At 43.6% G+C, this 21,990-nt stretch overlaps 1 protein-coding gene across 1 annotated transcript; it reads right to left on the reverse strand.

Moving 5' to 3' along the window:
* Nucleotides 1-1,058: 1,058 nt before the first annotated feature.
* Nucleotides 1,059-12,234, reverse strand: LOC133905813 (peroxidase 3-like). The gene is made up of 4 exons (XM_062347579.1): nt 11,925-12,234; nt 11,643-11,834; nt 11,396-11,561; nt 1,059-1,779 (listed from the first exon to the last, which is right to left on the reverse strand). Exons 1-4 carry the CDS (start codon nt 12,177-12,179, stop codon nt 1,373-1,375), a joined length of 1,020 nt encoding a protein of 339 aa, XP_062203563.1. The 5' UTR covers nt 12,180-12,234; the 3' UTR covers nt 1,059-1,372.
* Between the last annotated feature and the right edge of the window lie 9,756 nt (nt 12,235-21,990).

A 21,990-nucleotide genomic window follows, 5' to 3' on the forward strand; every position in this document is an offset into this window, starting at 1 on the left:
ACGTTGCGGATGGGTAGGGATATACTTGGGTAAGCTCGCCATTGGCAGATATACCAGAGGAGCCTGCCAGAGATGTTGTATAAATTTGCTAGAGCAGTTGTAAATAAGCTGGCTAGACATTGACACTAGAGTTTGCCTGATGTTTGTAATGGAATTGTTTCGTGACTTTGTTAACCTGTTTCCGCCAGATACTATTTATTGTACGAAAGAGGTGGTGACAAGAACGACGACAAATCCAAGAGTATTTGCAGGACGGACTGTGACGGCTCATTGCGATGTTGTAGAGTAAACACAATATGTAGTTAAGGAGATACAATAAAAAATGTTCGTTAAAAATATAGTTATTATAAATATAGCCGTTAAAAATATATAGTTAATTACAAGATATTACTAAAATATAGGAGAGTGAAATATAGATGATAGTATATAGATAGTTTGTTAGAGTACGAAAAGATATGAAGCGAGAATCTTTAAAGCATTCTATATAAAGATATGAAATGTATAATTTAACTAATCTTCTGAAGATGCTCTTAGGCCAACTCCAACGAAATCCTTAAATCCGTAAATTCTAGTACTACAGTACTTTGTAGTCTACTATAGCACTAGAAATTCATCTCCACAAATCCCCTCTCTAGTGCTACAGTTCGCTACAGTGTTGCGGAGAGAGTATGGTGCTGTACATTTTCCGTTTATTGTACCAGTACTGTAGACAGAGGCTGACAGTGGGTTTGGAGGGAAGAAAAGAGTAGTAGAAGATAAGAAATAGGGTAGCTGTTGAAGATGAAAAAATAAAGGATACTGTAATAGTGACAGAGGATGCTGTAATAGTGTTTTTAGGATGAAAATTTAAGATAGCTGCTGGAGATAGCCTTAGTGATCTATCTACCGCTAATCCTTATCTATTCTCTCTCGTACGGATTTTAGTAAAACCCGGACCCGAATAATTTCACTATTTTCTCTCACGTGATTTTTGGTAACCGGCTTGGAACTCAGGAATTTCACACGAAGTAGGTCGATTCTTGTAGAAATCATGGAAAAAACTTCAAGCGTTCTAGACGTGTATAAATTGTAGTTTTAATTAAAAATTCTGTGTTACGAGCTAAGAAAACACTAAAACATCATCCTCAAAATATAAAAAACAATATCGAGTTCCGAACAGTCATACACTGATCTCGATATTTCAGAACAGTCATACACTGGTACAACGAGAAAAGGACAAATTAATTACTCCCCTTCTCCCCAAATTACATGTGTGTATATATATATATATATATATATATATATATATATATTAATTACTCCCCTTCTCCCCCAAAATAAATAAAAGCTAAGTAAATAACAAACCAGCTTCCAAGAACGACACCCGGCTGGATCAGTTGTTGAGGGCCCTGCAGTTCCTCCTGATCTCCCCCTGCCCGCCGGTGAGCACGCCGACGCGGCCCATCTTGCGCACGGCGTTCTTGAACTCCTCGAGGAAGTACCCCTGCCTCGTGAGCCGGTGGATCATGCCCGCGGCGCGGCGGTCCGTGAGCAGCGCCGCGTCGGAGGCGAAGAGGCCGCGGCCGAGCTTGAGGTTCACGTAGTAGTGCGCGTCGAACCGGGCGGCGCTGCCGGGGTCCATGGGCACCGCGGTGGCGTTGTTGCTGGAGGCGGACGGGCCGCACTGGGCGCGCAGCTGCGCGGCGTAGGCGGCGTTGAGGGTCGGGTCCGCGCCGGCAGCGAAGTTGGAGAGGCGGGCGGCGAAGACGTTGCAGTGGCCGACGCCGATGGTGTGCGCGCCTGCGGTCATGCACGTACATGGACGACAAAAATGGAGATTAGCTCATTAGCATATGATTGTTTTGAAAGGGAATTTATATTTATCAGGTGCTATCCTAAGTATATTTCATATTATACAATCAAGTGAAAATTTTACTATAGAGTATTAATAGCAAAATTTTACTGTCGTCACAAAATATTCTCATCGCAAAAACAATTATATATATATATATATACACACACACTTCATTTATATCAACTATGAATTAAACTAAGCGTATGTACTCCTTAACTAATTAACAGGTACAGCCAAGTGCAATGGATTAGTGGCTTTTTTAACCCTCCACATTAGGGTACGGTTACAAACCTAGAATTTCACAATTAAATATGGGTCCGTCTCGATCTCTTAAAAGATTCAATTATATTTCTTAGAGAGTTTTGTCATTATATATACGAGGTAACACCCCTCATTATAATCAAAGATGAATAAAGAATAGACAAACTTTCTTATATATTATGTCTCCTTTTGCAATCGCTTTTTCGAGGAATCGCTAAACTATACCCGGTAGCAACGATTTCTCAACACGTCATCAGTATGAAGCTCTGCCGAAGACCAATCTAACAGAACAGATCTGCACTGCATCGAGCGGGCAAGTTATGACCGAGCCTATATACCCTACACAGCACAAATCATTCGCAAGGATTGAAATGTACGATCTGTTCGGTATGTATACTCGCTGCTACTGTTTTTTTGCATCAAAATTTATCTGTATCGCATAAACAGTAGCGAATACGCATAAACAGTAGTGAGTATGTAGCATCGTCGCTATGAAGAAAAGAATCGATCGCATAAACACTAGTGATCGCAACAGTAGAAAATAGATCGCATCGGTGGGGTCCGCGGCCACCACCATGTGCCGTCGATCGGCAAACCGGCGGCCACCCCCTATGCACAGATCAGAGAACGGCACTGTCATGCACTGCCATCGTCGCTCGAAGCCACGCTCGGCCGCTGTCGCTTGAAGTCGACCACCTGCAACCACCTACGGCACGCCGTCACCCTCACTTCGCCGCACCGAATCTCCACGGGCCACCTGCGCCGCTTTGCGCCTACAGCCACCCAGCTAGAAGACACCGTCGATGTGCTTGACACTCCCGCACAAGAGTCGTCGTATGCCACTGCCTCTCCGGCCTTGTAGCTTGTCGGCCCCGCACGAGCACTGGTTGTCGCCAGATCTAGTGTTTGGAAACCCTAAATGCCCCGGTTTTTAGAAGAGGCGGGCGGGCCAAGCTGGACCAGGCCAGCCCGAATATTAAGAAGGTTGGCCCATGGGTGAAAAACCAAAGGAAAATTGAGAAAGGAAAAGAAAAAAAAAATCAGATATGTGCATTTAGCCCCCTGGGTTTTCCTGGTATTCGAGTACAATCCCTGTCTTTTGCATTTAGGCCCCTAGTTGTTTAGAAAAGCATCCAGATGCTCTGATTTTGTAAATTAGACCCTGTGGTTTCTAGAGTATCACACAAATCCTGGAATTTTATGTATAAACCCTTGGACTTTATGGAGAATCCTGAAAATACTTTTTCCGCATGAAAGTACCTCTAGAATTTGAATTTTGCATTATTTGCAATTATGCAGTATTTATTTCTATGTTATTTTTACTGTTTAAATTGCATGTTATGCATTTAAATTTAGTAAAATTCATATAATAGCATAGAAAATATCAGAAAATTTGCATTAATCTAATTTAGCAATATGATGCAACTTTACTAGTAGTAATTTTTGCGTTATTAAATGTAGATGGCTGGCATCATGAACAAGTAGTTTGCTGAGCTAAGTGCTGATGGCCGCAACTATCTCACTTGGGCATCGGATGTCCGGATTGTATTGGGAACGAAAAGACTCCGCACTATAATTGGCCTATGAACAAATAGTGCAATGGTTCCCACAAAGGATGAGAATGATCAGACACTTTATTTTCTCTGCCACCATCTCTCTCCCACTTTGAAGGATGAGTACATAACAATAACTAGTGCTAAGCTCTATTGGACGCACTGTTGAGCATTTTGAGCGTCTTAAGTACACCATTAAGCCTCTCGCAGAGCAAGAATGGGTCCGGCTCCGTTTTTATGACTTCAAGCATGTCAGAGAGTACAACTCTGTGCTGCACCGCATTTGCACACTATTGTATCTCTGTGAGAAAGAGATCACATAAGAGAAGAAAATTGAGAAGACTCTCTCCACTTTCCACCCGAATGCGGCAGAATCCGCATGTAATCATCGTCAATCGAATTATAAGAAGTATTCTGAATTGATTGATGTGTTGCAACTACATGAAGTTCATGACGAAGTCATAAATAAGAACTTCTTATCCTAGCCGTAAGGGAAGAGCAGTGTCCTAAAAGTCAATCACAACTCTTTCAAAGCGCGTAAGAACCGCAATAAGAAGCGGGGGAAGGGAGGAAAGAAAGTGGTGACAGACAAAGTCAAAACTGGTGACAGACAAAGTCAAAACTGGTGATGATAGTAGCAAGACAAAGAAAGAAGTCAAGCTATATGGTGAGCAGAACCAGACATGCTATAAGTGCGATGTTTGGGGTCATTGGTCCCGAATCTGCAAAGCACCAAAGCATGTTGTGTAAGCATACCAGAAGAAGAAGAAGGAGCAGCCAGAAGCACACCTCACCATTGCATTGAGGATGGAAGTGGACAAAGCAAAAATAGTTGAAAGGGAAGAATCTCACATGGAAGTTGATAACTCTCCCGCACTGGTAGTGAAAGACCTCCCAATGAAAGATGCGAGGCCTCTAGTTTGCCCTCCTCCACTGCCATAGATGATGTCGTAATGCATGAAGCGGAAAAGAAAGCCATTGAAGATGAAGTGACCGGATATTTCGCAGACTCTCTCTAGAATTAGAGTAATTAGCCATTTACTTAGTTGCTGAATTTAGAAAGGTTTAGTGAATAAATGTAAGCTCTAGAAGAGTAATCTTAGTTGCAAATAATTTTTTTTTATAGTTAATAAGGCATTTAGTCTTGTTGTTACTTTCTCGCATGTGAATGATTGAATGCTTTATTTATAGAATATGTGTGACACCCGTATGGAGGAAGTGTGTATTGTGGATAGTGTAACTACAAACACCATCTTAAGAGAAAAGATGTATTTTCAGTCTATTAGAAATAGCTCTGTAAAAGTAATGACTATCACTGGTAGTAATAAATGCATAGTAGATTCTGAAAGATCTACAGTCATACTACCTATAAGAACTACTTTGCATATTGAAGAAGCATTATTGTACTCTGAATCTACAAGGAATCTCTTAAGTTTTAAAGACATTCATGCTAATGGTTTCCATGTAGAAAATGGTGGAGAAGATGGTAGGGAGTACATATACATCACTAAGCGTGATAGTGAAGTGAGAATACTAGAAAAACTTCCCTTATGAGCAGTGGCTTGTACTACACTCGCATTAGGGTACCTGAAGTGTTCACTACCTTGAAAACTATGTTTCGTAGTACATAATTATTCTCCCTATGGCATGATAGATTAGATCACCTTGGTCTTAAAATGATGAGGAACATAATTACTAACTCACAAAGTCATCGCATAAATCTGAAGAATTTCTCGAATCAAAAAGATTTTGTATGCCCTGCACGTGTTACCGGGAATTAATAATAAGGCCGTCTACCTTGAAGGTACAAGATAAAATCCCTACATTCCTGGACCGAATCCAGGAGGATATTTGTGGTCCTATTCAGACGCTTTCTGGCCTATTTCAGTACTTTATGGTATTAATTGAAGCATCCTCAAAGTGGTCGCATGTATGTCTATTATCTACCCACAATCACGCATTTGCAAAGTTGATCTCGTAGATCATACAAATCAAGAATAATTTTCTGGATCATCAAGTGAAGTCCATTAGAATGGATAATGCTGGAGAATTTACTTCTTAAGCGTTCACTGATTATTGCATTGGTATGAGAATTAAAGTTAAACATTCTATACCGTATGTCCACACTCAGAATGGACTAGCCGAAGCGTTGATAAAGAGAATAAAGTTCATTGCTAGACTGTTATTGCAGCACTGTAATTTGCCTGCTACATGTTGGGGACATGCAGTCTTATACGCGGTAGCTCTCATTAATTATAGACCATCCTCCTACAATATTCATTCACCTATGCAACTAGTGCAAGGGGTAATTTCAAAGATTTCCCATTTACGCAAATTTAGATGTATAGTTTATGTGCCAATACTGCCGCTGCAACTGCTATGGGACATTTGAGGAAAGTTAGAATATATGTCGGTTATGAGACTGCATTTATAATCCGATATTTAGAATCAACAACTAGAAATCTACATACAACCCACTTCGTTGACTGCATTTTTTATGAAAATATTTTTCCATCATTAGGGGAGGAAATATACCCTTGGATAAAAAAATGTCGAAAAATTATATGACAGGCTGAAGGAATTGTAGCATATGATTCTCGCACTAGTGAAGCAAATGATGAAGTATAGAAGATCATTGATTTGCAGAAATTAGCAAACAATCTGCCTGATCATTTTTGTGATTTGAAGAGCGTGACTAAGTCGTATGTGCCTGCATGCAATACACCGGAGAGGGTGGAAGTACCAAAGGAATGTACCACTTATCTTATCCTAGGAGCTCCGAAAAACAATAAAAGGACAATAAATTTGGTTTCTCAAGTCTCAAATAGCTGGAGATGTCTGACGAAAGTGGGAAATAAGAGCTTACCATAGCCGATCACAAGAGTGTCCCAATGGAAAAAGAAGGGGAGCCAGTTGATACCGGGTGATAGTATAGAACTTTAGGAAGTAGGCATATCATATTTGAATCTTCCCATGCAGGAAGAAACCAGCGAAAATGCACGTGCTGAAATCGATGTTGCTAAACTAAAGGATCTTCTCTAACGAAATTATGAAGAGCAAGATGAAGAAGCACTTGAAAGTGCAACCAATGATGAAATAGCATTACACTATGTGAATTCAGAGAAATCCTAGAATAGAACAACCACAATAGTCGACACATACTTCGCAAACAAAATTACCACAATTATAGATCATGACCCTGAGCCTGCATCGCTCACGGAATGTAGGATGAGGTCAGATTGGGAAGACTGGCAGAAGGTAATAACAACTTAATTGTTGTCCCTGAATAAAAGAGAGGTTTTTGGGCTAGTATGCCGCACACCTCCCCACATCAAACCAGTAGGATACAAGTGAGTTTTTGTTCGTAAGAGGAATGAAAGGAATGAAATTGTGAGGTACAAAGCACGACTAGTGGAACAAGGTTTCACTCAACGACCAGATATTGATTATGAATAAATCTATTCCCTGTGATGGGTGATATTACCTTTAGATATTTGATCTCAAAGGTAGTCAACCTAGAGTTAAAAATGAAATTGATAGATGATGTGACTGCATATCTTTATGGGAGCCTAGATTCGGATATTTATATGAAGATACCTGAAGGAATACCATTGCCGAATCAGGATAGAGGAAATAGACACATGTATAGTGTATAGTTGAAGAAGTCACTGTATGGGTTGAAACAGTCAGATAAAATTTGGTACAATTGTTTGAGTGAATTTCTTGGAAAACAAGGCTACACAAATAGCACAGATTGTCCCTGTGTATTTATAAGAAGATCCCATAATAGATTATGCATAATATCTGTATATGTAGATGATCTGAATGTCATCAGTACAAAAGAAGCAAATTCATACTTGAAGTCTGAATTCGAAGAAAGATTTGGGTAAAACCAAGTTTTGCTTGGGCTTGCAGCTAGAATATGCAGCATATGGAATCTTTGTACATCAATCAAACTACACTCAGAAAGTGTTAGAGCGGTTTGGTTTTGAAAATTCATTTTTCGCTAAAATCCCTATGGTCGGAAGATCATTGCAACCAGATCATGATCCTTATAGACCTATAGAAGAGAGAGAGGAAGTATTGTGACTAGAATTGCCATACTTGAGTGCAATAGGTGCGTCGATGTATGTGGCTAATTGCACTAGGTCAGATATAGCATTTGCAGTAAACATACTTGTACGATACGATGCAGAGACCACTAAAAGGCATTGGAAGGGCTTGAAGAATATTTTACGCTACTTGTAAGGTAGCAAAGATCTAGGACTGTTCTAAAGAAAAAGTCACGACCTAAGTCTGGTTAGATACGTAGATGTTGGATACCTGTCAGACCCGCATACAGTGAAATCACAAACTGGAAGGGCTTGAAGAATATTTTACGCTACTTGTAAGGTAGCAAAGATCTAGGACTGTTCTAAAGAAAAAGTCATGACCTAAGTCTGGTTAGATACGTAGATGTTGGATACCTGTCAGACCCGCATACAGTGAAATCATAAACTGGCTATATTTTCCTATTTGGTGGAACTGTAATTTCCTAGAAATCGACAAAGCAAAGTCTTGTATCTACGTCGACGAACCACTCGGAAATAATAGCTTTATATGAAGCCGCACAGAAATACGTATAGCTTAGAAGAGTGATCAATTATTTCCAACAGTCATGTGGTTTGAACATCACTAATACCCCTACTATTATCTATAAAGATAATGCTGCATGTGTCGTACAAGTGCAATCAGGATATGTGAGAAACAACTTAACAAAGCATATCAACCTAAATTCTTTTATACTCATGAATTACATAAGATGAACAAAATAAAGGTAATACATACCAAGTTATGTGAAAATCTTACAGATTTATTCACTAAGTCTCTCACCGTATCTAGTTTTGACAGATGTGTTCGTGGCGTTGGGATGATAAGGTTTACAGAGTTGCACATTCCGGGGGGTGGGGGGGGGGGATTTTCACATAATACAGATATGAAGAATTAAATCTTAGTCAAGAAGATTAAGTATCCAAAGTTAATTATGAAGATTATATGAAGCATTTTTAAGTGAATTGTACTCATTTTCCCTTAAATGAGTTTTTTTTTCTAAAGTTTCTTATGTTAAGATTTCTAATGAGGTAATTCGTATGACCATATCGTGAGTTATGTATTTTTTCTTCTAATTTTTTCCACTAAGTTTTTAGGGAGTTTTGATGAGACATATGCATTTCATAAGAAGTGCTCAAGGGAGAGTGTTATGAAACCTAGAGTTTCACAACTGAATATGGGTCCATCTCGATCTGTTAAAAGATTCGATTCTATCTCTTATGATTTTTAACACTATATATTCGGGAAAACACTCATCATTGTAAATAGAGATGAATAAAAAATAGACAAACTTTTCTCTATATTATGTCTTCTTTTGCAATTATTCTCTCGAGAAATCGCTGGACTACACTTAGTAGCAACGGTTTCTTAAATCTATCATTATAAATAGAGATGAATAAAAAATAGACAAACTTTCCTCTATATTATGTCTTTTTTTACAATTGCTCTATCGAGAAATCGCTAGACTACACTCGGTAGCAATAATTTCTCAATAGATACAAACTATAGTATCAAACACACGCTCAAACATACATCACACGCACCCCTACATATATACTAAGATGTATCACCCCTACATATATACTGAGATGTATCCTAGACCAACAACCTATACGTTCGAGACTGTAAAAAAATAATAGAGAAAAACCCTCGGTAAAACACCTAGATCCGATCCCAGAGATCGAACCAGCCGGGTGCACAACGGCAACACTACCATCGCGCTACTAGCGCGTTCTCGGCGTACTAGTGGTTAGTCGTAGGCAGCGGGAAAGCCTAAAGTGCGATGCATGATTGACGGGGCAACTTGCCATCGAGGGGCCACTTTTGATTCGGTGGTTCAGCCGCTATTTCGAGCACGTACCCGGTACGGTGCAATCCAACCGCCGCAGACATATACTTATAGTACTATGGGCCAACAGCTCATAAATCGGCACTTGGTGCTACTACAGTACCAATATCAGGATATGCTTGAACATGGATGGATATGCATGCTATGTTTGTTAGGAGCGGCGGCGGCTATCAGAGAATCAGCCTCGGCTTGGATGGTTGTATCCTCTCCTCACTAAGAATTACATTCTAAATTTATTTCTTACCTATCTCACTCAGTCAGAATTTTCTATACGACGTATTTATTAACAACAATACATATGTGATGACTTTATTAATTTTTAATTTTATATCTTTGATTTTTAGTAGATATTATGTAATATATGTATGATGATGTAAATATATGCGTATGTGTATTATAGTATGCTTAATAAAAGATAGCGGTCACTATCAGTTGTTGGCATTCATTGCATGCGTTAATTAGTACGTTACGGTTGAGCTCGTCACGGATACTATTGTGAGCTTCCTCTAACAACCAGTAGACAGTAGCAGCACAAGCAGGCCCATCTCCTTTGCTTGCTAGCTAGGACTGATGATTCCATGGTGAGACATTAGCTAGCCGTTCGATCCGATCTTTAGTGGCTTCTTGATTGATTAATTATATTGAGCATGGCACATGCACGCATGATTTAGTGCCGGTATAGATTCGATCCATAGGTCATCGATGCACAGGTTGACTCGTGTGTGTGCAGTGCTCCCACCGATCCCAAATATAATTCATTAAAGCATTGACATAGTCTCTAATGTAGCACTTTGACTAATACTAGTTATAAAAATATATTATTTCAAATAAAAATACTTAGATATTATGAAAACAAGCTAGGGTATATGCTTGTCCTGCTGGATTAATTTGTTGAATACTGAAAATCCTCATATATCTCCTATTCATGAATGCATGTCGATGCGACTGCACTCTGCACGAACTAGTAGCTAGTGACTACGAGCTAGCTTATCAGAAATGGACGGCCACGCACGTATGAGGCGCGCCGACACATCACGCACGCATGAGGCCATGAGCAGCAGCAGCTGCTGGTGGTGGTTACTCCATCGTTTTCGCCACGACACCACACTTGGCTGGCCTCCAAAGCCCTCCATCTCGCATCTGTCCACGCGCGCGCGCTCACGGCCAACCGTCGCCGTCGCGGCGCGTGTGCATGCTTTTGCAACGGCGACCGGTCACGTACTCGCGCACTGCTCCGGCCGGCCGTCGACGTCCCAGTGCATGCGGCAGTGACCACTCGATCGTCATGTGCGTGTGCTGAGTGCCCGTTTTAATTTATTGATGCTTTTTTTCACGTTTTATAGAGTTTAGCGTCCGAAAATTTGAAAGTTTTCGGTTGACCGTATGAACGTGTATGAACTCTAAGAGTTTAAGGAAGGGGTTGCTGTTAGCCGGAGGCTGGCTTGGTGGAAGAAGCTGCAGCAACGGCAGGTGGAAGAACGGTTACTAGCTGTCAGATTTCATTCGTGTGGCTTTTATTATCAACCGAAGAAAAACTCATTTTCAAACGTATGAAGAATAACATCACCTTTTTTTCTGTGCCATAGTACGTCGACACAGTAGCGCTCAAGTAACTGGACATTTTGACGTCTAGCTAGTCTATGAACTTCTGTGTCGTCAGTGGTGCATTGATGTACACGTAAGTCTTTCAGATGTACGTAACGGCCGGCCGGTTATTCGATAGTTTTTACTTGTACATTTACACGTGGTCGTTGTTCCTATATATGACTTCGCTGCATGGTTGATGTTGTCCATGATAAGTTTACGCACCTGAGAGGATGACGAGGTCCTTGACGTCGAGTCCCTTGCTGGCGAAGTTGGCCTCGAGGGTGGTGAAGTTGGCCGACGGCGAGGGGATGTTGGCCAGCGCCTCCGACGCCAGCGACACCACGCCGTCGCGCCGCCCCAGCTGCACGTCCCACAGGTCCCGACCGAACTGCATACGCAAACCAACGCCACGCACGTCAAGTCCGGTGGCCGCTCGGCTGCTCATCAGGGGATCGAGCGATTTGCGTACCTGGAATGAGACGGCGTCCCTGGCGGCGAGCGCGACGATGTCGGCGCAGGAGACGGTGCCGGGGCAGACGGCCTCCAGCACGGCCTTGGCGGTGTCGATCACGTCGAAGCCGCCCAGCGACCCGTTCGGCGCCGCGTCCTTCTCCGCTGTGCTGCCCGACGTCGAGTCGATCAGCACCGACGCGTCGCACCCCTACCATTCCCATTAATGAGAACCATGTATACATGCGCGATGGCTGCTTCAGTTCGTCGTCGATCGAAGCCACCTGATTTATATGCTTACCCTGACGAAGCAGTCGTGGAAGAAGAGGCGGAGCAGCTTGGCGGGGAGCGCGGCGGGGTCGGCGGCGACGCGGGCGAGCACGATGTCGCGCACCACCGCCTCCGCCGCCGGGCAGCTGCGCCGGTAGAAGTGCGCCTTCAGCAGCGCGCCGTGGCAGCCGCCGGCGCCGGCGAGGAGCAGCACCGTGAGCGCCACCAGGTGGATGACGAGCAATGCCGCCGCCGCCGGCGGCCTCAAGCTCCTGCTCCGAGCCATTCCACTCGTGACAACGTGAGATAGCGATCGGGTGGATGCTATTCAGACAGAGTAATGGAAGCTAGCTTAGGCTTTATAATTACGGCCGGGGAGGGCACGCGGCCTCGTTTGCCAGCGGATTTGCTAGCTAGCGCGCTGTAGGAAATGCAAATACACATACACTTGTGTACGTATAGGTTATCTCAGTCGTGTATTTATTTTATTTAACATTTATCTATCTGGTAATTTTTTCATATACCTTTTCATCACGAATATGTGCGCAAAATCAGAGATGATCAAATGGGTCCCTTAGACCGGCCCAGCACGGGGCCAGCTCGGCATAGCCCGATAGGCCCGTTTACTGTAACGGGCTGTGCCGTGCCGGCCCGCATGCCGCATTCTTAGCCCACGGCACGGCCCATCTTCCACCGTGCCGTGCCGGGTCGGCCCACGGCACGGTCGGCACGATGGGCCCGGCAAGCACGGTGGAGGCACGCTCGGCTCGGCAATACTCCGAAAATAGGAAAAAAAAACAATAGCTACAAATTCCAAAAAATCAAAAAAAATATAGAAAATAAATAAAAAGAGCTTTAATGATTGGTTGCCTCGTTAAAAACCTTTCTACTAGAAGGAAAAAAGATTACAACCTATGACTATGCTCCGAAAATTATATGGTTTCATTAGAAACCACAGAATTTTACTTGCAATATTTAATATGCTTCTTCAAGTGTCAGATCTGGCACATAATTCATTGCTGCATACATTACACTTAGCAAATCTTACCTATTCCCCGTTAATTTCTCTAAAGACCTTTTCAAAATATTGCCACACCCATGACCATGCACGCGAGTTTTCGACGTCTTGATCCATGAATTGAAATATAGAATTGATTTTTTGATGTGAAGTGGCTACTGGCTAGCAACTAGAAAAAGAGAGATGGGTTAGCCGATGGGATCACATGGAGTTTGAGATGGTATTTATAGGCCAAGACGAGAGGTGGGTGGGGCCGTGGGGGTCATTTTTGAAAAAAAATAAAGAAAAATCATTAATAAAATAAAAAACTTAGAAATAATAGGGACACATAATTAATTCTAAAAATGAGCTTTATTAATAGGTTGCCTCATTAAAAACCTTTCTAGCAAAGGAAAAAAGAATACAACCTAGCTCAGAAAATTAGAAATTACACGTTCTCATTAATATCTAGATACAAATTTTGGAATGATTCTTCAAGCTTAGTGTTCTCTGCAGTGTGTTACATTCGTACTTCAGCTTGTTTCCAATCTTTTACTATGGTGAGTATTTCAACCATCTCACTTGATAGATTTGTTCTTCTCTCTTCGATTATCCTTCTAGTAAGACTGGAGGCAACCTCAGAAGAAACTGTAGATACAGAAACTGTTAACAGTGAAAGCACTAGATAATTCTTCTTGTGCTCATGCCACCATTGCAGTATGTTGAAGTTCTCATGTTCATGGCTGATAACGTCACTATTGATGAAGGTAGTTAGCTCCCCTCCAGATGTTGGAATACCGGCACTCGTAGACGATCGTGACGAAGAGTCTGAACTTCTTGATGAAGAACCTGCACAAAATATTTTCCCCCACGTTGTCGTCTTCTTACTTGTTGTGGGTGCTAGTGTAGGTCGTTGCAGGAGAACTCCGCCATACTTTGTTTCATATTTACTATAAACTTTGAATAACTTAGAACGAATATTAGTATAATAATTAGAATAATCGTGGCCAAGAGCATCACCTAGAATTGTGAGAACTCTACAGAAAGCTACAATTTTGGCTCTAGGATCTAAAATAAAGGCAAATGCGTACAACAAAGGAATTTCTTTCCAATACTTTAAGAATTTAGATTTCATAGGAACTACACAATCTCTTAGAAGATTGTCATTTTCATAGTTGTTTAAATGAGTAGCAATTTCAACAATATTATGCACTATTAAACAAGATGTTGGATAATAAACTCCTGATAAACTCACAGTTGAATCATAAAAAAATTCAAGAAACTCTAGTATCATTTCGGCAACATACCAATACGCTTTCGTGAGTAAAATTTGACCCCATACTGATGATAGTGTGTATGAATAAACACACCAAATGTGCTCTTATATGATATAATATTTTTGAGCATCAAGAAAGTAGAGTTCAATCTTACCGGCATATCCACAACAAACTTATGTGGATGCACACGTATTGCAACACAGTACTGTTTATATGCTGCAATTCGTTGATTAAAGGAGTTCACAAAAGATATTGCAGTACGAAAATCGTCTAGGTATTGCGACAACCTCTTCAAACCGGATTTTACTATAAGATTGATAATATAACAAGCACAACGTTGATGTAACAAGAAAGATTCAGCATAGGTACTAAACAATGGAGTAAGAATATCCATTGCTCTAGAATTTGCACCGGCATGATCTAAAGTGATAGAAAATATTTTATTTGTGAGACCAAAGTCTGCAACTACTTGAGATATTTTTTCAGCAATATTTTCACCGGTATGCACGTTGTCAATCAACCGAAAACCTATTATTCTCTTTTCTAATTCCCAATCATTATTAACAAAATGAGCAACCACACTAAGATAATCCTCTCTAGCCCTACCTGCCCATATGTTCGAGGTCAAAGCAACTGAAAATGTACATGTTTGTAACATTTCTTTAAACTTGCTACGATACGCATTGTAGTATTTTACCATATCCCTACTAGTTGTCTGTCTAGAAACACGCGTGAACCTATGATTATGAGCTTGCTTAATGTAATCTTCAAATGCAGCAAACTCACTGATATTGAGTGGTAGATCCGCTCTTGCAATGAAGCGACATAGCTCTTTTCGAGCATTGGCGGAATCGTACTCCTAATGATGAACAGAGCCGTCGGGGTTGTACCGTAACACCGTCTGCTTCATGGCTGCTCCACTCTTTCGCTTGCAACTTGTGGCGTGCCTCTTTAAGTGCCCCGTTCCACCCGACGGCTTTACAGATAATTCGTGTTTGTAAATATAACACCTAGTATACCTGACACTTACCCTATCTTCCTCTTTGTAGAACCTTTCAAAGTCTTGCCAAACTTCAGAAGTATCGGCTCTTGATCTTTTAGAGCTGGTGCTTGCTAATGTGTGCGCACTTGTAGAAACTGACGATGGAGGTGCTGCTGCATCACCTGCATGTGAACCAACCGGAGGTTCACCGTCGGGTCCATCATCACCTGCAGCACTGGTATCAAAGGGGCCGTAGTCTTCTGTGAGTGCTTCGAGAAAAGAATCATGATCGATGGATGTATCATGATCACCGGCATCAATGATCAATGTCAAATGGCACTAAAAAAATGCAAATATTCAGAGTTAGAAATAATCAAGTAATAAAACTAATAATAAAATAAGACTGAACAATGATGCAAAAAATCACCAATATTTCTTCAACTTCAAGACAGCAGGTCAGTAGGATGACGGTTTTGGAATTGCTCGGATTTTTTGCAACAATTCAAACTAATTTTGCCAAATTATTACTAATTCTCAAGAACTTTGAGACAAGAATGAGAGGAGGAAACAAGAGAGAAAATGGTGTTGCTGGTGTGGAATGGAAGGGTAGGGTGGTCCTCTATTTATAGGTGAAAAATGGTGATTTTTGCAATTTTTTTGAATTTTTTGGAGCTCAAACGGTCACAAAATGACTATATCGCGTGCCCCCGAGTGCTCGTCGTGCCGCCGCCGTGCCCTCTGGGCCGTGCTGTGCCGCCGTGTGAGGAGCCGGCGTGCTGGGCCGTGCCTCCTGGACCGTCGCGTGCCTGGGCCGTGCCGGGTCGTGCCCGTGCCGGCCCGAAATATCCGGGCCGTGCTGTGCACTCGGCCCAGGCACGGCCTGGGGCCTCGTGCCGTGCCGGCCCGACCCATCTAGGCTCGGACCGGGCCGTGCTTGGGTCGTGCCAACAGTGTCGTGCCTCAGGCCGGCTCATGTTGCACGGCTCATTTGGACATCTTTACGTAGAACTAGTGAACATTTCTCTTACCGCGCTATACCCCGAGTATCTGGGTAGCGCGCTTTGAGATTCGCATCCCCGCTATCAAAGGGCTTCGATCCACCGAGGGTCTGGTGCGGAGTGGGAGTGGGATGGGGGGACACATGTCAGCCTATGGTTGGAGGTAGGATGGGTGAGTGGTTCATTAGTTTGAATATCAAGTTTTAAATGCATTTTACTTTTAAACTGTAAGTCTAATTTCAAATCTGTTTCAACCCCAGTATTATTTAAAATTAATGCAACAAAATTAGATCCAATATGGATATAATTTTCTTATTTTTTATTTTTAGAATATTCAACATTTTAAGATACTATTTCAACATTTTGAAAAGCCTATTTCAACATTTTATGAGAACGTTGAAATACTGTATTCAAAATGATGAATTTGTTTTTTAAAAACTTTAAATTGTGCCTCTTTGAAACGTTGAAATAAACAAAAGTGAACTAATAATTGAGATTAGAAAAAAAAAGGAAAAGTGTTAACCTCGCTCCATGGGCTGTGGTCTATTATTTTTACTAGGCCGTATTTCGAGGCATGTTGGGTTATCCGACCGGAGGGATGTCAATCTGCATGGATCTAACGGGTCATGCTACATACATCGAAGCTAAACGTATCGCGGCTCGCACATAGGAGGTCCCGTTTGTGTGCCTACCTATGTAGGCCCTGCTAGAGTTGATCATGGTCGGCGATGTAAGACTCCAGATTACCAGGGGCTCCTGTGCCTCCTGTATCAGTCCCTAGATTAAGTAGCTGATACGCACAGTACAACAGTTGTAATATCATAGTTAAACTTCATATGTAAATAGCAGGGTTCTGGGTACAAAAGACTTACAAACCATATTGAATATTACACACTTGGCCTAGCGGCCAACAGAATATACAACGGAAGCAAAAACCCAAGCCACAAAGCAGCGAGGGAGCGAATGCAACCTCATAGACTATTCTTCATCCCCAGCTTCAACTCCGGCGGAGTCAGCATTAGGTTCTTCATCTGGACGATAGCAAGAGTGAGTACGGAAGAAACTCAACAAGTCATATTCTACTTCAAAGGGGTTGATAGATGCATAATGGTTAATTCAAGGATAAGGTTTTACGGCATAGTTTTAAGCGAGTAGCAAGTTTTATGCAGATTACTAATTTTATCAACTATGATTTATTTCAAGATATTTTAGGTAGTTCGAAACCAATGACGGGCTGTTTCTGGGGTTTCTCGGTCCTGGGAGGGGCTACGCCTCGCTCCGCAGTCCCTTTTATCACATCTGGTATACCTCTAGTACCACATAGCTTCTGACAAAGTGAGCCAGAAACCATATGATACAGACATCTAGTCCACACACTCACTCATCAAAACTCACTCATCAGGAGTCTATTCAAGTGTGATCATGCCTTCGCATGTCCATGATCGTGGACACGGCTATTCGAATAGGTTTACACTCTGCAGAGGTTGTATAGCTTTACCTATACGATATGCTCAGCCTCCAACCGTAGCTAGCAGAGGAGCGAATCATACCGAGACTCTCCAAACATCTTTCCTGCCGAGCTTTTCCACGAGATATGCCAAGTTCCAGAGCTGCATGTTCCCAAGGCCAGCCTCCCTTTTTAAGCCTAAGATAGTCCCCGAACCTCCAAATAGCGGGACAGATAGACCCTTGGCTGCTCGTTGCTCTCAGCCTCCTGGTATGATGCCCAACTCAATTCAGTGAAGGAAAAGTCAAATCCTGCACATACAGGATGCATGGTTGCACGGGGTGGCTAAGCATGACGGCACAAGACTCGGTCCTTACGCGGCCGGGCTAGGCATCTTCATGGGCAATGAATACCATCATGTAACTCAAGCCCCCAAGAGCATCCTCCCCGGAGGACTACTCTACCTGCCCGCGCCAAAATAGTTTTCACCCATTTTTTACACATTACCTTCCATGTCCCACATGACATCAAGGATTTTCCCGATCATTACGGAACTCACAACCATCAAGGAATCATGGTATATGAGTTAGCATTGATAACAGTAAATCTTGTCTCCGAAGATAAGTATTTTTAAAAGCGATATCTCCAAGGAGACGTATTTTAAAAGCGACATCGAGGAGATGTATTCCATCCTAAGCATGCTAGATATCAAGACGTCGTCCATCGTTGATATATTTAATAATAGGTACTCCTAGGGTGATATGTATTCTGGATGATGATATGTAAGGTATGGAAGTGTTGATAGGATTAACTACTACAAGTAGTTTGAAAGAAAACGCAATATATAACACATGCGATAATAAGTCTGGTTTTAGTTAATCATGTATATTATTTGAAAACCATAGGTTCAGTATGATCAAGGAAATAGGACTTGCCTTCTCCGAAATTTTCTTCGAAGTCTTGATCATAATCGGGATCCTCCTCACTCCAGATACTTCTGGCATAGCACTTGCAAAACTCGGGTTGTCCTGAAATCGCGACTACGATCAATAATGGTGACATTAAAGAAGTATCAATTAAACACCAAATGAAAAGCCAAAAGAGCCCTAATGGATACCACAACGTGACAGACAAGTGGATCTCGATTTTAGATGAATTTCGGTGAAAGAATCGCCGAAATCGGAGTCAGAATGGAGAAGTTACGGCTCCTGAAAGATTTAATCAAAATTTAAATTGAGAAATTAATAAATGATACTGTTTACTGGTGGGGCCCACATGCACAGTAACTCAGGCCCATGTGAACAGTATGGTTTTGGGCCGAATGGGCTTGGATGAGCCAGATCCGGGCCTAAATGGGCTTGGGCCAGGTTTGTACGGGCCGGGCTGCATAGTGTTGGGCTGCACAGTGACGGCCTGCTCGGGTTTGGGCTGGGTTGCTTAGCGGCCTCTGGGAGCTGGGCCGGGCCGCTAGGCACGGCCTTTGTCAAATCCCTAATTTCCTTCCCCTTTCCTCTCTTCTTCTCTCTCTCTCTCCCTCTCTCCTTTCTCTCTCTCTCTCTCTTCTCTCTCTCTTCCTGTGACCGGGCTGCCACCGCCGCTGTCGCGCCACTGTGTCCCATCGCCGCGCCGCGCTGGCAGTCGTCGCGCCCCGTGCCGCCTCGCGCCCCGCGCCGCGCAGCCCCACGCCCCGCCGGCCGCTATATAAGCGGTGAACAGTGCCTTCACTCACCTCACTCCTCGCTCTCTCTCTCTCCCGAGCACCCGTTGCCGCCGCCGCCCTCGCTCCGAGAGCCCCGCCGCTGGTGAGCTCCCCGACTCCCCTTCCTTCCTCTTCCCTCTTCCTCCTTTCCCTATCCCCGAAGCGTACCTGGCCCCTCTTTCGTCGCCGGCCGCCACCGCTTCTGTCGCCGGTCGCCGCCGCCTCCTCGTCGCTGGGCCGCCGCCGCCTCCCCGGCCTCGGCCAGCCGTCGGGCCGAAGCCACCTCCCTCCGGCCGCCGCCGCCCTCCGGTCGTCGCCTTGTCGCCGGCCTCCGCCGTCGGCCCGCCGCCGCGCCAGCGCCGCCGCCACCCGAGCCGCCCCTCTCTCCCTCTCGATCTCTCTGTGCCCAAGCCGCCCCCCTGCTCTCTCTCTCTCTCTCTCTCCCTTTTATCTCTCTCCCCTCTGTGCAGCTGACGGGTGGGCCCGTTTCCTTGAGCCGAGCCGCCCGTGGAAGCCGAGCTGATCCCAGACCGAGCCGAGCCGTCGAGCCCACCGACAGTGAGCCGAGCCGAAAAACAAGCCGAGCCGCGAGCCGATCCGAGAGCCGAGCCGAGTCCAGTTCCGAGCCGACTCAGCTGAATATTCCGGGAATATTATCCCCTTTTCTTTTTTCTGAATTTTCTCCCGGTAAAACTTCCGAAGCCCGTTTCTCCTCCGTCCTAACACCGTTTTCATCGATTCTTCCACCGATATTCATCTAAATTCGAGATCTATCCAATTATATCAATTTCATAATTTTTGTAAATTGTTTGGTCATTGTTTTAATTGTTTGATTGATTGTGCCTATGTCGTTGTTGCGACTATTAGAGGAAGGAGCATTCGAGGAAGACCCCGAGGACCCGAAGTTTGAAGAAGGAGCAGACGAGGACTTCAACGAAGGCAAGTCCTACAACCGTTGATCATGTTGATCCTATGTTTTTAAATACAACCCGTAGAGCCATTGTTTCAAACAATAGGAGTATGCATGATTAGATTTATAGTTGTGATTTTTAAGAAATGCTAGAATAGTTATGACCCAGCTTGTTTATCCCATGCCTTGTCATTGTTACCTTTATTCTGTTGAAACCATAGGAGGATCCCAACATCAACTATAATGACTGTTCGGATGAATGTTTGTTTACTAGTATGCTTAGGATTGCTTTGCTCAAAAGAAAGAACTAGTTTATTTACACATGATAATCATGCTTTACAATGTGAAGTGATGTGTGCTTGGTGCGTATACGTGTAAAACTTGTGTTCTTGGGAAAACTCTAGAGTAGTGTTGACGAGGGTGAGTAAGGTGCCCCACGAAGGTGGGAACTACCTTGGAGCAAGGTTCGCCTTTGTGGTGTTCTTGCTGGGAGACTCTTGCCTCGGTCGTATAAGGATCGGTTCGCTGTGACATCTCACCTAGTATCCACTCGTACAACCACATGGCCTGTATGGGCAGGACTTAACCTAACCCCTCTGACTTAGTGCGGTACCCACCCAGAGGCCGGTAGTGGCAATGGGGACCAGGAGAAGATTTGGGTAGTGTGTAGCCCAAGGTCCGGCTGGTGATATTGTTGAGGCTAAGTCAAGCCTTGGGATTGCTAAGTGATCTTTCCCATAATTCTTCTAAAGCCACTGGTATCTTAGTGCCCCATGGGTGGATATTGTGGCTTTGTTGTGAGGTCGTTACGTCTCGTTATGACGGCTTCACCAGTTGCTAAGGTGGGAGCCTGTGCATATCTTGTGGGTAAAGTGTACAACCTCTGCAGAGTGTTAAACCTATCCGGATAGCCGTGTCCTCGGTCAAGGACGTGCTATGGTTTGGTTACAATGATTAGCTTTTCGGCGTGAGTAACTCCTTGGTGTGTGAGTGGGCTGTGTGCCCGTGTTTTCTAAAAGAAGGGTTTTGGCTTTGTGCCCTAAGCCTCCTGGACTGTGTGTTCGCTGGCAAAATCTTGTGGGAACTGGCGGGACGGATGTATCTCCCCCAGGGCCGTCAACCCCCATAAGCTCAACATATGTGTTCACTTCGGAAATGTTTTCATTAAAGTTAGTCTTTGCAAAATGAACCCTGCATCAATAAAATTAGCTTTCCGCAAAATCTAAAAGACTCTATAGCCTTACCTCGATCTACCCTTAAGCATCTAATTTTCCCCCTTGAGGTAGGACTTGCTGAGTACCTTATGTACTCACACTTGCTAATTGTGGATCCAGATGATCCAGAGGCTGACTTAGTCGGAAGAGAAGATAAAGATTAGAGAAGCCGGTTTCGTCTGCACTCAAGCTGCCTGTAGGGCTTGGGTCGCTTTTGTGTGTTTTCGTTGTGTTTTAAGGGTTTGTTAATTTATGCCGTTGGGCTTCTGTTGTAATGAACTCTGTATTGTACTTTATTATCGTATTTATTCGATGTATGACTATGATGTCTACTTCTGTTGGAGTTCGTGCGTACCAGCTACTGATCCAGGGACTGGTATGAGCTACACGAGGTGACCCCAAAGGAGGGGTCCGACAGCCTTTGAACGGCTGGGTCGGCCTGGCAAGCTAGCGGTGCTCGGGCCGAGCCGTGGCTCAGCCGGCCAGGCCGATTCGTGGCCTTTGGTCGGCCCAAGCAAGCACGTGGGCGTGCGAGCGCGCGGGCGAGCGCCGGCGCACGCTAGCGGCGGAGGG

The sequence above is a fragment of the Phragmites australis genome, chromosome 23, assembly GCF_958298935.1.
Source record: "Phragmites australis chromosome 23, lpPhrAust1.1, whole genome shotgun sequence".
Taxonomy (NCBI): Eukaryota; Viridiplantae; Streptophyta; class Magnoliopsida; order Poales; family Poaceae; genus Phragmites; species Phragmites australis.

Bases quoted from the DNA above. Each gene is read 5' to 3' on its own strand.
- LOC133905813 (XM_062347579.1), bottom strand. From the start codon at position 12,179: ATGGCTCGGAGCAGGAGCTTGAGGCCGCCGGCGGCGGCGGCATTGCTC. The intron at 11,835-11,924 runs GTAAGCATATAA...TGGGAATGGTAG, and splicing joins TCCACGACTGCTTCGTCAGG to GGGTGCGACGCGTCGGTGCT. The intron at 1,780-11,395 runs GTGCGTAAACTT...GCATGACCGCAG, and splicing joins GGACCTCGTCATCCTCTCAG to GCGCGCACACCATCGGCGTC.